At 38.6% G+C, this 18,654-nt stretch overlaps 6 protein-coding genes across 7 annotated transcripts; 5 read left to right on the top strand and 1 right to left on the bottom strand.

Moving 5' to 3' along the window:
• The first annotated feature begins 105 nt into the window (after positions 1 to 105).
• Positions 106 to 1,147, top strand: LOC117576666 (uncharacterized). Its single transcript, XM_034261637.2, has 3 exons — positions 106 to 228; positions 290 to 625; positions 681 to 1,147. Exons 1-3 carry the CDS (start codon positions 214 to 216, stop codon positions 1,014 to 1,016), a joined length of 687 nt encoding a protein of 228 aa, XP_034117528.2. The 5' UTR covers positions 106 to 213; the 3' UTR covers positions 1,017 to 1,147.
• A 374-nt stretch (positions 1,148 to 1,521) lies between these two features.
• Positions 1,522 to 2,799, top strand: LOC117576664 (COP9 signalosome complex subunit 5). Its single transcript, XM_034261635.2, has 3 exons — positions 1,522 to 1,878; positions 1,933 to 2,509; positions 2,567 to 2,799. Exons 1-3 carry the CDS (start codon positions 1,618 to 1,620, stop codon positions 2,710 to 2,712), a joined length of 984 nt encoding a protein of 327 aa, XP_034117526.1. The 5' UTR covers positions 1,522 to 1,617; the 3' UTR covers positions 2,713 to 2,799.
• Positions 2,800 to 5,667: 2,868 nt separating this feature from the next.
• On the top strand, positions 5,668 to 8,570 carry LOC117574905 (soluble guanylate cyclase 89Da). The gene is made up of 2 exons (XM_034258947.2): positions 5,668 to 5,913; positions 6,564 to 8,570. Exon 2 carries the CDS (start codon positions 6,570 to 6,572, stop codon positions 8,568 to 8,570), a length of 2,001 nt encoding a protein of 666 aa, XP_034114838.2. The 5' UTR covers positions 5,668 to 5,913; positions 6,564 to 6,569.
• Positions 8,571 to 11,254: 2,684 nt separating this feature from the next.
• LOC117575529 (soluble guanylate cyclase 89Db) lies at positions 11,255 to 16,788 on the top strand. Of its 2 annotated transcripts, none has more exons than XM_034259777.2 (2): positions 11,255 to 11,738; positions 14,625 to 16,788. In XM_034259777.2, exon 2 carries the CDS (start codon positions 14,757 to 14,759, stop codon positions 16,761 to 16,763), a length of 2,007 nt encoding a protein of 668 aa, XP_034115668.2. In that variant the 5' UTR covers positions 11,255 to 11,738; positions 14,625 to 14,756; the 3' UTR covers positions 16,764 to 16,788. The 2 variants fall into 2 exon arrangements, with proteins under 2 accessions (XP_034115668.2, XP_051863304.1); XM_052007344.1 differs by having other exon boundaries at positions 11,255 to 11,624.
• Positions 16,789 to 16,893: 105 nt separating this feature from the next.
• Positions 16,894 to 17,676, top strand: LOC117575530 (dihydrofolate reductase). The gene is made up of 2 exons (XM_034259779.2): positions 16,894 to 17,103; positions 17,166 to 17,676. The coding sequence occupies exons 1-2, from the start codon at positions 16,997 to 16,999 to the stop codon at positions 17,638 to 17,640; spliced, it is 582 nt and encodes a 193-aa protein (XP_034115670.2). The 5' UTR covers positions 16,894 to 16,996; the 3' UTR covers positions 17,641 to 17,676.
• On the bottom strand, positions 17,624 to 18,307 carry LOC117575531 (succinate dehydrogenase assembly factor 3, mitochondrial). Its single transcript, XM_034259780.2, has 3 exons — positions 18,097 to 18,307; positions 17,915 to 18,024; positions 17,624 to 17,852 (listed from the first exon to the last, which is right to left on the bottom strand). The coding sequence occupies exons 1-3, from the start codon at positions 18,176 to 18,178 to the stop codon at positions 17,655 to 17,657; spliced, it is 390 nt and encodes a 129-aa protein (XP_034115671.1). The 5' UTR covers positions 18,179 to 18,307; the 3' UTR covers positions 17,624 to 17,654.
• Between the last annotated feature and the right edge of the window lie 347 nt (positions 18,308 to 18,654).

Below are 18,654 nucleotides of genomic sequence, written 5' to 3' on the forward strand. Positions count from 1 at the left end.
GCTAGACATTATTCGTTATCCTTGGTAAATATAAAATATAAGCTATGCACTGTGCTCTGTGCCAGATTTAGATGTTGATCTGGCAACTACACTGCCAGATGTCATACACATCTGTCAACGTGCAAGAGATCTGGCAGCCTCGTTGGAATACCATATGTTATGGTCATACACAATTCGCGTCATACAAATTCTGATTACAATTGTAAATAAGTAATGGATTTCGTATGGGTTAGTTCACAATGCTTATTATGGCATATAAAAGATATATTATATTTTATCTGTTTACCAGATGCCAGCTAAAAAACGAGCTCGCAAACCTCGTAAAATAGAACGGGAATGGACGCCATGCGATGTGAAAATGTTGATTCAATTGGTTGAACAACGGGAATTGTTATGGGACTCGAGTAAAGCGACACACAAGGATGGCAAGATGCGCGAGAAATCCTTTCGCGTTATCGCCGAAGCTATGAATCGCTCTTTGTCCGACTGCAAGGCCAAATGGGATAATCTCCGAGCACAATATCGAGGCTATAAGCTGAAAGCAATTCAAAATATGTCGATCAAATGGCAATACTTTGAGGCCTTGCGATTCTTAGATAAAGTGTGTGAACCCCAAAAATATAAGGTCAGTATGGTAAGCAAGCATTGTGAAACTTTTGATTAATCATTCTTATCCTTAGAACTCTTCAATTATTTGCAACGATCCATCAATGCTCAAGGTTGCCTTTGGCCAGAGTCACGATCAATACATGGAAGAACTGAACACCTGTTCTAGTTTCTTCTCTGCTGCTAGACGAAGAGAAAGGAAGGAGGAAGACTTACAGTCGGTGCAGTTTAGCGACGATACCATGATGGCCAAAGCAAGAGCTGCTCAAGAACAAAACAGCACTTCAGCGCAAATATTTGGCGATTTTGTTGCTGATCAAATGCGCAGCCTGCGACCACATATAGCTGATGATTTAAAGAAAAATATATTAAAATTGGTACTTGAAGCACTAGAACAAAATAAGCACTAGACGCCTAGCAATACAACATTTCCAACAAAAATAATTAAGTTTAATATACAAGTATGTTCTCTTAACAATACAAAATACTAACCACTTCGCAACTCGAATTCAATTAAAATTTGATTATTAATGAAAATGTGCTAAAAAGAATATATATATTTCGAGCAGGTTCTATATATTTGAAGAAAAAACAGTATAAGTATTGAAAACTAGAAATAATGCATAGGCTCGATTTAAAATATTTTGAATATTTGAATTTATTGATATTTTTTGTAATGTATATATCGATAGAACTATCGATGTATTTTAAATTTCTGAACCTCAATCTCGAATAATTACATATATTGGATATTCTTGCAGCCAGGTAACTAAAATTATAAATTATATTATTTATATTTAATTTATTTAAAAAAAAGAAACGCCGACTCTTATAACCGAATGGCAGTTATCGCATGTTAAACAGCTGTTAACGCAAAAATGAGCATTCTAGCTGTTGTCAGCATTGCCACCTGGTTTAACTTCTGACAGTCTTCTCGAAATAGGAACAAAACATTGTGAGAAAAATACTTCGAGCCGGAAAAATAAATTTTGCGAGTACAACAACTTCAAAATGGATGTGGACGCTGCACAAAAGACGTGGGAGCTGGAAAATAACATACAAACGTTGCCAAACTGTGATGAAATCTTTCGTTACGATGCGGAACAACAGCGTCAAATAATCGACGCCAAACCGTGGGAGAAGGATCCCCATTACTTCAAGGACATTAAGATCTCGGCGTTGGCGTTGCTCAAGATGGTGATGCACGCACGCTCTGGAGGCACTCTTGAAGTGATGGGCCTCATGCTTGGCAAAGTCGAAGACAACACAATGGTAAGGGAAAATTATTAGTAATTTTTGCGGGTTAAAACTTCAAATGACTTGCAGATTGTGATGGATGCATTTGCGCTGCCCGTGGAGGGCACCGAGACACGTGTCAATGCCCAGGCACAGGCGTACGAGTACATGACCGCTTACATGGAGGCGGCAAAGGAAGTCGGACGCCTCGAACATGCTGTCGGCTGGTATCACAGTCATCCCGGCTATGGCTGCTGGTTGTCGGGCATTGACGTGTCCACGCAGATGCTCAACCAGACATACCAGGAGCCCTTTGTGGCCATTGTCGTAGATCCAGTTCGCACTGTCTCTGCCGGCAAGGTTTGCCTCGGTGCTTTCCGTACTTATCCCAAGGGTTACAAACCACCGAATGAGGAGCCATCGGAATATCAAACTATTCCATTAAATAAGATTGAGGATTTTGGTGTGCACTGCAAGCAATACTATCCGCTGGAAATAAGCTACTTCAAGTCCGCCTTGGATCGCAAACTCCTTGATTCGCTGTGGAACAAGTATTGGGTCAACACTTTGGGTAGCTCCGGATTGCTTACAAACACCGAATACACCACCGGACAGATTATGGACTTATCTGAGAAGCTGGAGCAAAGCGAGAACTTCTTGGGACGCGGTACATATTCCTCAAGATTGCATAGAATATATGTGTTTTAATAAGCCTTTATTATAGGAACTGATGTGAATGAGAAACGCTCGGAAGACAAACTGTCGAAGGCTACTCGCGACTGCAGTCGCTCAACCATTGAGCTCATTCATGGTCTGATGGCGCAGATTGTCAAGGATAAGCTCTTTAACAAAGTTGGCCTAGGCAAATAGGTCCCAACTGAAGACTTATCTTTTATTTCCATTGAGATACATCTACGAATTCATAAAAATATAAATACTTTTAAAGAGTGCATTCTCCAAGATAAATGAAAAGTTCTTTTTACTATCGGACAACAATAATTGATAGATAAAATTTTAAATCTTTTGTATTTCAAACTGCACTTACAAGGATCAAGGGAAAGTAAGGTATTAATTTCGAATAGAACATCTGCTATTCGATTTTAGATAACAAAAGTAGGAATGCATACTGTATTGGAATTAGGCAAGAAGTGGAAGTATCTTTTTATTCATACTTCCGGAGAGTGGGTGATAAACATATTAATGGTAGGAAATTTCATAACTTAACTAATACATGCTTAGTACTAAAGAAAACTCTTGCTGAGCTACTGAGTCAATGACAATGAAGTAGCCATATTTGATGCAGATTTGATAACTGAAATATTTAAGAATGCTTCTATAGACGTAATTTTTCCGTAAAAGCATTGTTTTGTTTTGCTATATAAATGCTCATTTATCATTACGAAGTATTCCATCATTATAGCGTTATGTTTAAGAAAGCATTTGCGTGCCAATTGTCCAGCTGACGAAACATGAAGCCATAACTTACAGCATTAGCCACAAGTGAATTATCAACTCTGCGACTTGTTTACCAAATCGATATCAAGTCAACAGCCTGCAGAAAAACAAAAAAAAACAAGTAAGAAAGCTACAGTCGAGTGTACTCGACTGTGAGATACCCGCTACCCAATTTGATTAAAAGCAATATATTTTTTGGTATTATTCTCAAAATATAACGAATATACTGCAAATATACTAAAAAAATACTAAGAATATACCAAATGGTATGTTTGGTATATCGATATAGTACACCATTCAAAATATACCATAGACAGCACAATATGCTAGATTGTCGGCCAAAGCAACTCAGACCCCTAGTAAGTAGGCGTTTTTGCCCATACAAAAGTATTTCTTTAATAACTTCCAAAATTTTTATCTGATCGCAACCAAATTATCATAATCATAACTACTATAGTAATATTGTATATACCAAAATTCACAGCTTTAGCTTTAAAGTTACGCTTGTTATTCGATTTTTTTGATTTGCGGGGGCGGAAGTGGGCCTGGCAAAAATTTGAAACAAACTTGATCTGCGTGCAAACATAACAAATGCTGTCGAAAAAAAATTATAGCTCTATCTCTTATAGTCTCTGAGATCTAGGTGTTCATACGGACGGACGGACAGACGGACAGACACACAGACGGACATGGCTAGATCGTCTCGGCTGTTGACGCTGATCAAGAATATATATACTTTATAGGGTCAGAGATGCCTCCTTCTACCTGTTACATACATTTCTTGTCGGCACAAAGTTATAATACCCTTCTACTCTATGGATAGCGGGTATAAAAAAAAACAATCAAGAGGAGAGAGTGTTAATTAAGTGCGCTGTCACGTTTATAGCGACAGGTTGCAGGCCTAAAAAAGTATATATCCTCCGCACGTCAGCGTCTGTCATCCTTAAAATACACACATAACCGTTGTCATCAACTGTCAACATTTGTTTGCGGGATCCTCATAAACTCAGCCCATAAATAATACGATGCGATTTGCATTGTGGCTTTAAAACGAAAAAGCCTTAAAATTAAACAAAGCAAACATGTTGTTATAATGGTACAAAATTTATTTTAATGCTCGCGCTATAATCGCAATGCGTTAAAGACAAGCTCTTCAATTGTTATTTCTTTTTGCTATTTGTCACTTTTTTGATTTGTGTTCTGTGGATAAAGTATAATGAATTTCCGCCAATGAAAATGAAAATTCAGCCAATAACAATAGCTGCGACATTCCAAAACAGCTTAAGCATATCATACATATAAGAAAATTTCCATTAGCCCAACCCACGAAGAAAGCACCTGAGCAAAAAGAGCTTCAATCGTTTATCCTTAGAAAGAAATATGCCTTTTTTATGGTTTCTCGTTTCTGTACAGATTGAAAGTACTTAAAACGAAGAATACATAAATTGAAGAAAAACATAAAAAAAATAATTTATTTTTTATTATATTATAAGCATATCATCACACTTATGCCTAAACATTAATAAGCAATTAGCATAGATATAGCTTGTATAGTTTTCTAAAACGCTATTTCATGAAATTTAAAAATATTCCTGAGTTTTAATTATTAAGCAGAAATAACAAATATGTAGGTGTTACTCCATGTCGAATGTCTATTACTAGTATTCTTAATATAATTTTCACTTGTTTTAACTTCTTTAAAATATTTCCGATTTATTTTTATCTTCTCATTTTTTCTCAACCGTTATGCATGTCATATTTATTTTTTTATAATCAAACCATTTATTTTTAAGCTTGAGTGTCGAAAAGCGCATTTGTCAAAACTAGTGAATTACGAGACAATCACTTTGCAGCTTTAAAATAAATGAAATATTGGAAATTTAATACCAACAGTCGACTGTCCAATTCAACGTAAAAACGTTGTATTCTAAGCTGATGGTGTCCTTAATCCCTGTGAAATAAACGATTGTCTAAAATGCAAATAACGCATTTTGTGCGTGTGAGTTATTGTTATAAAAGCAATAAAATGTGGTAAAGGGAAAAATAGTTGTTCGTTGTGTAAGCGTTATCGAAAACGAAGCGTCAATTGGCATTAACAAGGAGCAATGACATGTAATGAAACATTGTCAACGAGCAGTCTGGGTCTGAGTTGAGTCTGGAGCGGAGTTTGGGGTCTTTAATATTGAGTCGTTGACAACAGAAGGGTTACGAATGAAATAAACGAATGGCAAACGGAAATGTCCGGCAGTTGGCTGTCTGGCTATAAAAACCCCGGACAGCATTGGCACACGCTTCATTCGCAGGACGAACACGCGCCGAGAAAGGACACACACAATTACAAATATAAATCACACAAGCACAATACCAAAGCATCCTCTGGGAAGGCAACAAGAACTAACATAAAGGACATACAGAGTGCTGCGGCCTTTGTGGAAATTATATTAGGAATTTTCTTGTGTGCTGGCGAAATTAAATTATGTTGAAGTTATAAATAAATAATGCTGCGTGGAATGTGAGACGAAACTACAGGTGGCAAAGCGGTAAAAGGAATCAGTTTAAAATTTAATTTAAAATCTTACCTGTTGCTGTTGTTCTTTAAACGGATTCTAACCAAAGGTAAGTGGGGTTGAAATTTAAAGGGAATTGTGTACAAATTTAAGGATTCCGTTAACCTAATCAAGGCGTTCGAACGAAATATTCGGAGGTAGATATAAATTGCAAAGCAAATAAGAAGATATAGTGAAAATAAGAGGTATTGTGAAATGGGTGCTACTTTCTAATAGAAAGTAAAACGCATATTGTAAACAAATTATCGCAAGCTATTTGAAATTAACCAATCACTAATTCTAGTGAAAATTATAAAAAATACATTCTTTTATTTCTTAACAAGCAAATCTATACTAATGAATTTTTAAGAAGACTGTATGTATCATAAGAAGCTCAAGCTTAATTCTTGTAAATATACAATATTTATTAACTGATTAATTAAATTTTTTTTTGGTTTTCAACATCAGCATTTGGAAATATACCGACTCTGTAGAGAATCTATTTTGTTTTATTAGTTTATTGATGACAACAATATTCTAATTTTTAATATTTGCCGTACTTTAAATACTTAAGTAAAAGGCTATTTAGGAAGACAGAGAGATACTTCAGTTATTACCTTGAAAATTATTTCTCATTTAAAAAAATAAAACATATGATAATTATAATAATTAATAATTATAATAATTAATAATTATAATATTTCAAAAACCTGCCCACAGACTACGATGTATGGCATGCTTTATGAGAGTGTCCAGCACTATGTGCAGGAGGAATACGGCACGGAGATCTGGGACAAGGTGTGCCGCATAGTCGACTGCAAGCACAACGCTTTTAAGACCCATCAGATATATCCCGATAAACTAATGCCGGACATTGCGGCCGCTTTGTCTGCTTGCACAGGAGAGTCCTTTGACTTTTGCATGAACTTCTTTGGCAAATGCTTTGTGCGCTTCTTTAGTAACTTTGGCTACGACAAGATGATTCGATCCACTGGTCGTTACTTTTGCGACTTTCTGCAATCTATCGACAATATCCATTTGATCATGCGATTCACGTACCCAAAGATGAAGTCCCCCAGCATGCAGCTGACCAGCATGGATGACAGTGGAGCCGTTATCTTGTATCGCAGCAGTCGAACGGGAATGTCCAAATATCTCATCGGTCAAATGACTGAGGTGGCCAGAGAGTTCTATGGCCTAGAGATCAAGGCGTATGTGGTCGAGAGTCAGAATGATATCACCGGAGGTACGGCGGGACCTATTAAACTAACCGAGGGCCCCTTGACTGTTATTGTTAAGTACCGGCTGGACTTTGATAATCGCGAGTATATGGCGAAACGTGTGAATACGGAGGCGCATCCATCACAGCTCAAGATGCCCACGGTGAACATGAATGTGTTCCTCGAGCTGTTTCCCTTCACTTTTGTACTCAATCATGATATGAAAATTACTCATGCGGGTGAGAAAGTTGTGGAGACTTGGATAATGCACAATCCGGGTGCCAATCCCAAGGGCTTTATTGGCGCCCATGTCATGGATCTCTTCTACTGTCGTCGCCCCAAAGACACCACCATCGACTGGGACACTTTGATCCAAATGCGCGCGGTCCTCTTCGAATTCGAACTCATTCGCACCGGACACAATCGTGCCGCCTATGATGCGGTCCTCAATATGGACTTTGAAAACTACGACGACATGATGCTGAACGAGGCCCAGAGTATAGCTTTGGAAAAAGCCAAGGAATTCAGCGAGCGAGATTCGAGCGAACTGGATGATTGCGAGGGCGAAATTGATCCCGCAACGGGTGAACGGCGAGCTTCGCAGGGACTGCGATCCATTCTACTCAAAGGACAGATGTTTTACATCAAGGATGTCGACTCATTGATTTTTTTGTGCAGTCCTCTTATAGAGAACCTCGACGAGCTGCACGGCATCGGTTTGTATCTAAATGATCTCAATCCTCATGGCTTGAGCCGTGAACTGGTCATGGCGGGTTGGCAGCACTGCTCCAAACTGGAAATTATGTTCGAAAAAGAGGAACAGCGCTCTGATGAACTCGAAAAGTCTTTGGAGTTGGCAGACTCTTGGAAGCGTCAGGGCGATGAGCTGCTCTACTCCATGATACCGCGACCAATTGCCGAGCGAATGCGAATGGGCCAGGAGGCTGTGTGCCAGAGCTTCGAGGAGGTCTCCGTCATCTTCATCGAGGTGATGAACATCTACGACAGCGGATCGAATAATGTCCAAGAAGCCATGCAGGCCGTCAACACCCTCAATCAGGTCTTCTCTGCGCTTGATGAAGAGATTATCTCACCCTTTGTGTACAAGGTGGAAACTGTGGGCATGGTTTACATGGCTGTCTCTGGGGCACCGGATATAAATCCACTCCATGCCGAGCACGCCTGCGATATGGCCCTGCGTGTTATCAAAAAGCTAAAGAATCACCATGAAGCAGATATTGCCATTCGTGTGGGCATCAACTCTGGTCCCGTGGTGGCGGGAGTTGTCGGCTTAAAAGTGCCGAGGTATTGTCTCTTTGGAGACACTGTGAACACGGCGTCGCGCATGGAGAGTAGCTGCGATCCCTGGAAGATTCAATTGTCCCATTTCACAGCCATGAAGGTGCAGGAGGTGGGCTACAAGGTCGAGTCCCGGGGCACAGTCAAGGTCAAGGGCAAGGGCGAGATGGAAACTTATTGGCTGCTGGACGGACCTGAAGACAAATGAATAGAGTTTATTACATTATTGTATTTACTTATTATAATCTTATTCAATATTTATATGATATGCCTTAATATTCAGCACCTGCACTGCAATTTCCTGTTACACTGTTTAGTTTTATGCATTGCAATAAATAATGGAATAATCTGTTTTTGGTGCATTTTAAATTGTTTTGAATGAAGAATAGTCTTTTATTTAATGTTTCTTATTCAAAGAGTTAATTATGGTCTGATCTTAAATTAGGTTGTTTTATATTGTAATATCAAAAGCTCATAATAGTCTTTAATTTTTTTAAACAATTTTTTAGACAAGTTACCTGTTAATTTTAACAGTTATCAACCTAAAGAAAAATTGATTTTAATGAATTTATAATATTTAAAAATAAATATTAAATTAATTCATTAGTAAAGCATTGATTAATGAAAATGATGGAAATTGTAAAAATATTTTCTGCAACTCGTTCGTAAATAAACTTGAATATAGTATATGAATATATTTTATAACATACATACATTAACTAAGTAAATAACCTGAATGTAAGATATTTGCATGTTTTGATAATAGGTTCAATACATAAATATTTAAACGTTATCACTATAATTGAAATATCGTATTTGATGTGTTGATTTTTTTCAAAAGCGAAGACTTTTAAACAATTCAATGTCTTTATCTCAAAGGTTTAAAAACATTTTTTTTTAATAATACGAAAGGACCGATAAATAGATAATTTGGTAAATAGGGAATAGATCTAAAAATATAAAATGTTAATTTATTACTGACATAGTAGTTTTATAACATTTACATAAGTTATTGAAATAAGTAATAATTCTCGAGTGAGCCTGAATATTATTGAAGAGAAACCAAAGTTAATAAAAATGTATAAATACCATTTAAAAGTGCGCTTATTTCGGCTTACACTCGTCTAGTAAAAGAGACAAGTTTAGTGTCCCGTTTCCAACCTATTTCGATACTTTTGATAAGCGCAATGTTATCATTTTGTGCCATAAAACGTAATGGTTTGTCGTCCGTTTTCTTAACGTTCCAACGAGGTACTGCCGGAAACGAGTATGGCTACCCACAGCAGAGCTCTTCTGCCATCCCAATATCATTTTTAATAACTTTTATGAGCTGTTTGCGTGCAGGACACCCTCACACACATACTCACTCATCCAGACACGGACACAAACTCATCAAGAAGCGACAGGCAGCCAATCATAAAAGCATTGCATACTTCCCGGGATAATATAAGTCGCAATTGTGGTTCGCTCTCTGTGTGTGGCCATTGGCCAATTAAATTAAGATATTCCGCGTGACCAAGCTCGCACGTCATATTTCAACTTGTCCGAGCCAATTAATTTCAGTTCGAGCTTGCATGGAGTTAGATCAATTTTTGCGTGTCGCCATCATGAGCATTCATTCAAGTTTTGTTTACCACTCTTTTTACATAATTTGTCGTTGTCTTCCATTAATGGCATTTTGAGTATCTTTTAAACGTCGACCATTTGGCACATATTGACCACTAAACTAAAAATAATGATGTCCCGAAAGCGAACCAAATTTTTCGTACTTATTATCAACATCAGTAAAATTGTCAAGGTTTACATAAAAGCTTTTGTCAAATTTTTTGGGCAAAGGATGCCAGAATGGGAAAGCTGTCAGCTTTGGTCCTGAAAATCCGTATTAAATGGCTTTAAAACAAAACATAAAATGCGAAAGGAACGAAGGACCTTTCAAACACACATACAAGTAAACAATATGTATATTTCTGTGTTTTATAGGCATGCGTGAAAATGTCACAGCATTAAATACAGAAGGACCCTAAACGAAGGACAACAGCAAAGGCTACACAATGATACATTTCATGAACATTGACGAAAACAAAAAAAGGAAAATACAACAGGGCTGCGGAGATCCAATAAAAGATGGAATCGAGTCAGTAGGGAACTGGTTCTCTTATTCAGAATAGTTGTATAGATGTGATGAAAGTCCTTTTATGTTTATTTTGGTTAAAGCCAGCTATAGACAGCACACTAAAGAACAATACTTAAAGTTTATTTTGTAATGTTTATTATTTGTACCAGTTGCTATCAGCTCCTTAGCATATATCCTAGTATTAAATTTGTATCCTATGAAGTGTTGGTGTTATTTAATTCAACCGGAAATAATGTCTCATGAGTTTTGAATACGCATCCCTGTGGCAACACTTCGCTTAAATCCACAATGATTCAAAGGACAATATTTCCTGCGAAACGCCAAGAGAGTAAGCACGGAACGAAAAGGACCAAGAAATTACGCCCTTTCATTTGAAGCTTTATCGAAAAGCGAGCGTCAATTGGCATCAAACAGAACAAGCAGCCAAGGGACGCAGAAGTCAAAGGGACAAGAAGGCGGGTGATGTGAGGCAACGTCACAGAGGCATTGACATGAAACGCAACACTAACGATGATGATGGGGGCGTTACATATTTATGTGTGCGTGTCTAGTAACCCAGTGGAACAGTCACAGACAGCGAGGCACAAACGACAGCAGTAGCAGCAGCAATAAACCCAAAGAAGGAACGAGAAGAGAGAAAGGCGTAAAGTGCGCTAAAATGTCGAACAGGCGCTCCCGGCTATAAAAGACCTGGCCGGCAACGTTGGGCGCTTCATTCGCACGACAAGTGCGAGCTGAAAAGTTGCCCATCAAACGAAACGAAGACACGAAGCACACGACGAAGTTGAAGGCGCCTTCAGAGATGGATACAAGCAGCAACGACTGCGAATCAAAACATGAAGCACAACAAGCAGCAACAGAAGCATCGTTAGTCGTTGAGGCAACAACAAAAAATTAGTCCAACAACAGCAGCCGACATCGTCGCAACGTCAACACCAAAACGGAGTGTTAACGGAAACAGCGGAAAATCCGGGAAACTCGCTCTGCGTGTGCGTATGTGTGTGTGTGAGAGTGTAGCATATGCTTCTGCAGCTCAATCGCAAGATTTTTCTCAAATTTATAAATAAATAATGCGCCAAAGGCAACCGTTAATGAATTAAAAACTAAAGCCGGCGCTGAAGTGAATACGTGAGTGATTTAACGTTTGATCTCCCGCATGGAATAGTAATGAAATAACATATAAATATATATATCGTTTATATATAAACTTATATATACTACACCCAGAAGGACTAACACAACGTAAGCTACCTCGATTTTTTTCCCGTTTTTGTTGCGAACAAACAAATATGCTAATTTTAGTGTTAAGCATCAGCAGCAAAATATTTCGCTCAACGGCAAAAAAAATCACTTTGTGTGCCTTTTAGATAATCAAGCAAAATATATCAAACTGATGTGAGAACACAGAAGTGCACTCATGAGTATAATTTTGTGGGCATCTACATTTATCTGCTCTTTATGTGCAATCCCTTCACAACATAAAGGATATTAAATAGAAATATGTTTTATGGAAACATCACTGCTTTAGGTGTTTCCATAAAATATGTATTTATCTCTATTAAAAAACTGATTGATTAGGAAATACTTTAGTTAACAAGTTAACAACTGCCGTAATATAGATAATCTCACTAAATAATGCTTAGATTAGTCTTGTTGCCGTTACATTCATTACCCAATCTATTAAGTAGATTAGATAACAGTTTATATCGATATTCATAATGATATGCTTGAAATGAATGTTATAATTAAACAGAAGCAAACTTGAAAGGCTATAATTAGAGCTATCAGATTATGAAATATATTTCACTCCATGGTCTAAATAATGTTATAGGTAATTAAGTTATAACTGAAAGGGTCAACATTCATTTTGTTTAATAACTTCCTCAAAATTTGATTATGAAATTCATAATGAGTAACATAGCTATGATAATTGTTGAAAATTTCTAAGCAGTGATATAGAATCCAATTTTTGGTAAACTAATTATCGTTCATTAAGAATATCATGAAAGTTAGAAAAAGTTGGAAATGAACTCAAGAAATGTGAATAAGGCAATTTTCTTGAACACCTTACTAAGCTGTAAATTTCGACACAAAAAATATTAATTGCGCTTTAGAATATTAATTGTGGTTTCAGCTATGCAAAGCTATAAATTCAAGGAATATTCAATGTTCAATTCTGCCTTGGAAGACAAGAATTTATTAGTCTCGCCATATTAAATTCGTGAAGAATTGATGGGGTCACAGCTATGTAGTACTTGGAGTAGGAACTGAGGAAGATGTCTAAGTGGGGGAAATTGAAAAAAAAGACCGCAGCTCTCACCGCAACAAAAGGAATTAGCAACAGAAATAAGTCAAGAACACAACGAGCTGCTGTTATTTGGTCGACGTGACAAACGAAAGGACATGGAACAGAAACAAGAGTTAGGGGGGAAAACGGGAAGGAACAGTTGCTAAAGGAAGCGCGCGTGCTTGGCGCGTGAAAGTAAAACCAAATTAAACTGCCAAGACAATAAATCAAAAGATATTTTTCCCAAGCCTCTTAACTTTATGTGCAGGCGACTTCGCAAGGCAGCCTGCTTCTGTCTCTCGACTGATACACTCGCTGCTTGTGACTGTGTATGTATGTGTGATTCTAGACTACACTGCTCCTGCGTGTCCTGAAAATGACGTATGTGACTTTTTTTTTGGAAATCTAACTCAATTTTATGCTTGACAGCATACGAGTTAACGGGTTAACCATAAGCTCTGCCACTAAATCTTCAAATAATCAACCAAGTCGCTCATCAATCTCTTTTTCTGAGTGAGATTTAAAGATAATTCATTGCATCAACAAAAAATAATGTTTGTGGCTTTATTTTAGTTTTATTTAGAAGTGAATAACGCAATAAAGCTTGCTTGGTTACTACGTTATAAAGATTCCAAAGAAATGATTGAGTCTTAAAAAGTGTGTCTAACAGTCTGCAACATGCTACATTTTAAATCTGCTCTACATCATATTCATGTTCGTGAATTATACATATATCATGTCCTAACAAGTACAAATATATATCATTAAATATCTTCACCAAAAACATTTAAAATGTTCGAAAATTCCAGTGACTATAAGTCATTAATTGCATTCTACACAGAAGTTGTTCCTTTACTTATTTATAAAACAGTTTGAAACTTCCTTCTCGGATACAATACAAACAAAACAGACAAAAAGTTCTAAGCGTACCATCAAACGTTTTTTTTATACCCGCTACCCATAGGGTAGAAGGGTATTATAACTTTGTGCCGGCAGGAAATGTATGTAACAGATAGAACGAGGCATCTCCGACCCTATAAAGTATATATATTCTTGATCAGCGTCAACAGCCGAGACGATATAGCCATGTCCGTCTGTCCGTCTGTGTGTCTGTGTGTCTGTCCGTCTGTCCGTATGAAACACTGGATCTCAGAGACTATAAGAGATAGAGCTATAATTTTTTTTTGACAGCATTTGTTATGTTTGCACGCAGATCAAGTTTGTTTCAAATTTTTGCCACGCCCACTTCCGCCCCCGCAAATCAAAAAAATCGAATAACAAGCGTTTAAAGCTAGAGTTGCGAATTTTGGTATATACAATAATTACTTTAATAGTTATGATTCCTGAAAATTTGGTTACGATCAGATAAAAATTGTGGAAGTTATTAAAGAAATACTTTTGTATGGGCAAAAGCGCCTACTTACTAGGGGTCTAATTTGCTTTGGCCAACAATCTGGTATATTGTGCCGTCTATGGTATATTTTGAATGGTGTACTATATCGATATACCAAATATACCATTTGGTATATTTTTAGTATTTTTGCAGTATATTCGGTATATTTTGAAAATGATACCGCAATATTTTGCCTTTATTAAAAATGGGTAGCGGGTATCTCACAGTCGAGCACAGTCGACTGTAGCTTTCTTACTTGTTGTGTATTTACGTCTAATCAAAGTCTTTGGCAAATCCCATTTAAGACATTTTGCACGAAATGACCTTCGACAATCCCTGACAAATTGACTTAAGTTCTTTGCCAGCGTTAGTTAACTCCTGTGCATAATGGAAAAACTTTGTAATATGCTACCCTAATTATGTGCCTGCCAACTTTGCCTCGTTACAGATAAACTTGCCGTAAGCAATTTGGAAGTCACCCCACCTGGACTAACCACACAACAACTAAGCGACCCACCCTTGGGACCAACCTCGAACATAAATTGACTGACGACCAACTTGACCAACCACAACCGCCACGATGTATGGCATGCTGTATGAGAGTGTCCAGCATTACATCCAGGAGGAGTATGGCATGGAGACCTGGGCGAAGATTTGCCAGATAGTCGACTGTAAGCACACCAGCTTCAAAACCCATCAGATATATCCCGATAAATTAATGCCGGACATTGCGGCCGCGTTGTCTGCTTGCACAGGAGAGTCCTTTGACTTTTGCATGAACTTCTTTGGCAAATGCTTTGTGCGCTTCTTTAGCAACTTTGGTTATGACAAGATGATTAGATCTACCGGTCGTTACTTTTGCGATTTCCTGCAATCCATCGATAATATTCACCTGCAAATGAGATTTACGTATCCCAAGATGAAGTCGCCAAGCATGCAGCTGACCAATATGGACGATGATGGCGCCGTTATACTATATCGTAGCGGTAGAACAGGCATGTCGAAGTATTTAATCGGCCAGATGACTGAGGTGGCCAGGGAATTCTATGGCTTGGAGGTGTCTGCCTATGTGATTGAGAGTCAGAATGATATATGCGGCGGAACTGCAGGTCCTATCAAGCTGACCGAAGGCCCATTGACTGTCATTGTCAAGTATCGACTGGACTTTGATAATCGCGATTATATGGCTAAGCGTGTAAATATTGTGGCGCATCCATCGCAACTCAAGATGCCGTCTGTAGATCTCAATGTGTTCCTCGAGCTATTTCCCTTTACAATTGTTCTGAATCATGATATGAAAATAACGCTGGCCGGCGAGAAAATCATTGAGACTTGGATACTGCACAATCCGGGCGTTAATCCTAAGGCCTTCATTGGAACTCATGTCATGGATGCCTTCAAGTGTCGACGACCGAAAGATACAAAAATCGAGTGGGAAACCATTCTTCAAATGCGAACTGTTCTCTTTGAGTTTGAATTAATTCGCACGGGACACAATCGAGCTGCCTACGATGCGGCTTTGAATATAGACTACGAGAACTTTGACGGCGAGAGTTTAAACGAAGCTCAGACCATGGCTGTGGAAAAAGCTCATGAGTTGGAGAAGAAGCAGGAACACGACGGGGAAGCTGGAGCAGCTGCGTCAAAGGAAGAAATCGATCCAGCTAAAGGTCAACGTCGCCCATCGGTTGGATTGCGATCCATATTACTGAAGGGTCAAATGTTCTACATCAAGGATGTTGACTCATTGATTTTTTTGTGCAGTCCTCTTATAGAGAACCTCGATGAGCTGCATGGAATCGGTTTGTATCTAAATGATCTCAATCCCCATGGCTTAAGCCGTGAACTGGTCATGGCGGGTTGGCAGCACTGCTCCAAGTTGGAGATGATGTTTGAAAAGGAAGAACAGCGCTCCGATGAGCTAGAAAAGTCTTTGGAACTGGCCGATTCGTGGAAGCGTCAAGGAGACGAACTATTATACTCTATGATACCGCGACCAATTGCCGAGCGCATGCGAATGAGCCAGGAACATGTCTGCCAGAGCTTCGAGGAGGTCTCAGTCATTTTTATTGAGGTGATGAATATATACGACAGCGGCTCCAATAACATCCAGGAAGCCATGCAGGCTGTCAACACGCTGAACAAGGTATTCTCTGCGCTGGACGAAGAGATCATCTCACCCTTTGTATACAAGGTGGAAACTGTGGGCATGGTTTACATGGCAGTCTCCGGGGCACCTGATATTAATCCACTCCATGCTGAGCACGCCTGCGATCTGGCCTTGCGTGTTACCAAGAAGGTCAAAGCCCACAATCTACCGGATGTGGCCATTCGTGTGGGCATCAACTCTGGTCCTGTGGTTGCTGGAGTTGTCGGATTGAAGGTGCCGCGGTATTGCCTTTTTGGAGACACTGTGAACACCGCATCGCGCATGGAGAGCAGCTGCGATCCCTGGAAAATTCAGTTATCCAACTATACAGCGATGAAGGTACGCGAGGTGGGCTACAAAGTGGAACCGCGAGGTTTTGTCAAGGTGAAAGGCAAGGGGGACATGGAAACCTATTGGCTGTTGGAGGGACCAGAATAATAGTTTCGCTGTTATTTTCAATGTATACCTACATATACATAATTATTAGTCACCAAATAAAATACTGTATTTTCAACTCGTATTTTCGATAATCGATTAGCGATCAACATAGCATGGAAAAGTAACTCCGATAATTTGTCGCTCTCTGCTTTAAACAGTATATCTCTTTGAATTTTTGTTTGTGTTTTTTTGTGATTTTGCCGAGGATTATAAAGATAAAAGCTGGCGATAAAATGTCGCAGTTGCTATTGTCGAACAAGATGCTGAAGTATAGTTTAATTGTGGCGGTTTGTGAAAGCTTTGGCATTGGCATCAAGGGTGATTTGCCATGGCACATCAAGTAAGTTTATTCCTAAATAGATCACGCCAATCTAGAATGATCTAAACTTATTTTGCCAACAGATCGGAGCTCAAGTATTTTAGCCAGACGACGAAGCGCGTCACTGATCCTCAAAAGCGTAATGTTGCCATCATGGGTCGCAAAACCTATTTTGGTATTCCAGCCAGCAAACGTCCACTGCCTGATCGTTTGAATATTGTGCTGAGTAGAACATTAACTCCAGCTGACTTGCCCTCAGATGTGCTGCTCTGCCCTGATCTGGAGACAGCAATGCAAAAGATTGAGAATGAGGAAATTGGCAACCAGATCGAGAATGTCTGGATTGTGGGAGGCAGTGGAGTTTATGCCGAAGCAATGAAGTCACCTCGTTGTCATCGCTTGTACTTAACACAGATTAAAGGCAACTTTGAGTGCGACACTTTCTTCCCAGAAATACCACCAAGTTTCTGCGAAGTCCCACTCGATGCTGAGACACCACGTGGTATCCAGGAGGAGAACGGCATAAAATACGAGTACAAGATATTGGAAAAACAATAAACAAAACAATATTTTTATTTGTTACTGCCACGCACATCATCCGCTGTTATCGTATCACCGTGGAGTCCCTTTGCAGCCAGCATCAGCTCATAGAGCTGCACCACCTGGTCATCCTTGAGCATTTCCACCGCTTGTACATCCAATTGTTCGCCCAGCTCGCCCTTCGGTTTACCGCGCAGTCCCAGCTGTTGAGTGATCGTCGACGCGTAGCGCTAAAATGATTCAATAATTTGAGAATATTTTTGTTTTCGGACATTGCTTACGTAAAACTTACCGCCCATTCAGTCATGAAAAGTTGTGCCTCCATTGGATTGCATTTGAGATGCCGTCGAAACTCATCGCGCACGTAGTTGTCGCCTAGAGCTCTCAATTCTGTTGGTAGGCCTGCATTAAAATACAGATTGTATTGAACTAAATATTCAATTGTTTATGTTTTGCCAATTGTTTGTACTCCACCTCGGTGTAGTCTTAATATGGTTTTATATAGCAATCGCACACGCTGTGGATGTGTCAGCTGGTTTAATACTAATTTCGACATTTAAATTTATTGTGTCTTTACGTAGTAGTTTCATACACAACTATTTATTTTAAAATTAAATAAAAACAAAAGTCTTTGCCCGGTACTGAGGCAGCGCAACTCAGATGACATATAGTAAACGATTAATTTATCGATACATCGATATTTATAAAATGTTTAAAACATCAAAAAATATTTCGAGCGTTTCAACGTCTCACGGATATACCTAATGACCGAACATTTCCGCGCATTTTTTTAAAAAAATTTTTTCTGTGTTTTACCAAAAATTAAGAACCGTTCGGAACATTTTTTCTTATTATACGAGTGTCCTCACTCATGCGAGATACGTAACTGATTTATAAATAGTGAAAAAACGAAGATATTGGTAGTTGATGGTTGTTTTATACTTTCAAAATGCCGGTAAATTTTAGTATTTTATTCTAGGCCCACCAGGGCTGGGCATTCCATCATCAACATTGATAGGAATAAAAAATATA

The sequence above is a fragment of the Drosophila albomicans genome, chromosome 2R (assembly GCF_009650485.2).
Source record: "Drosophila albomicans strain 15112-1751.03 chromosome 2R, ASM965048v2, whole genome shotgun sequence".
Classification (NCBI taxonomy): domain Eukaryota; kingdom Metazoa; phylum Arthropoda; class Insecta; order Diptera; family Drosophilidae; genus Drosophila; species Drosophila albomicans.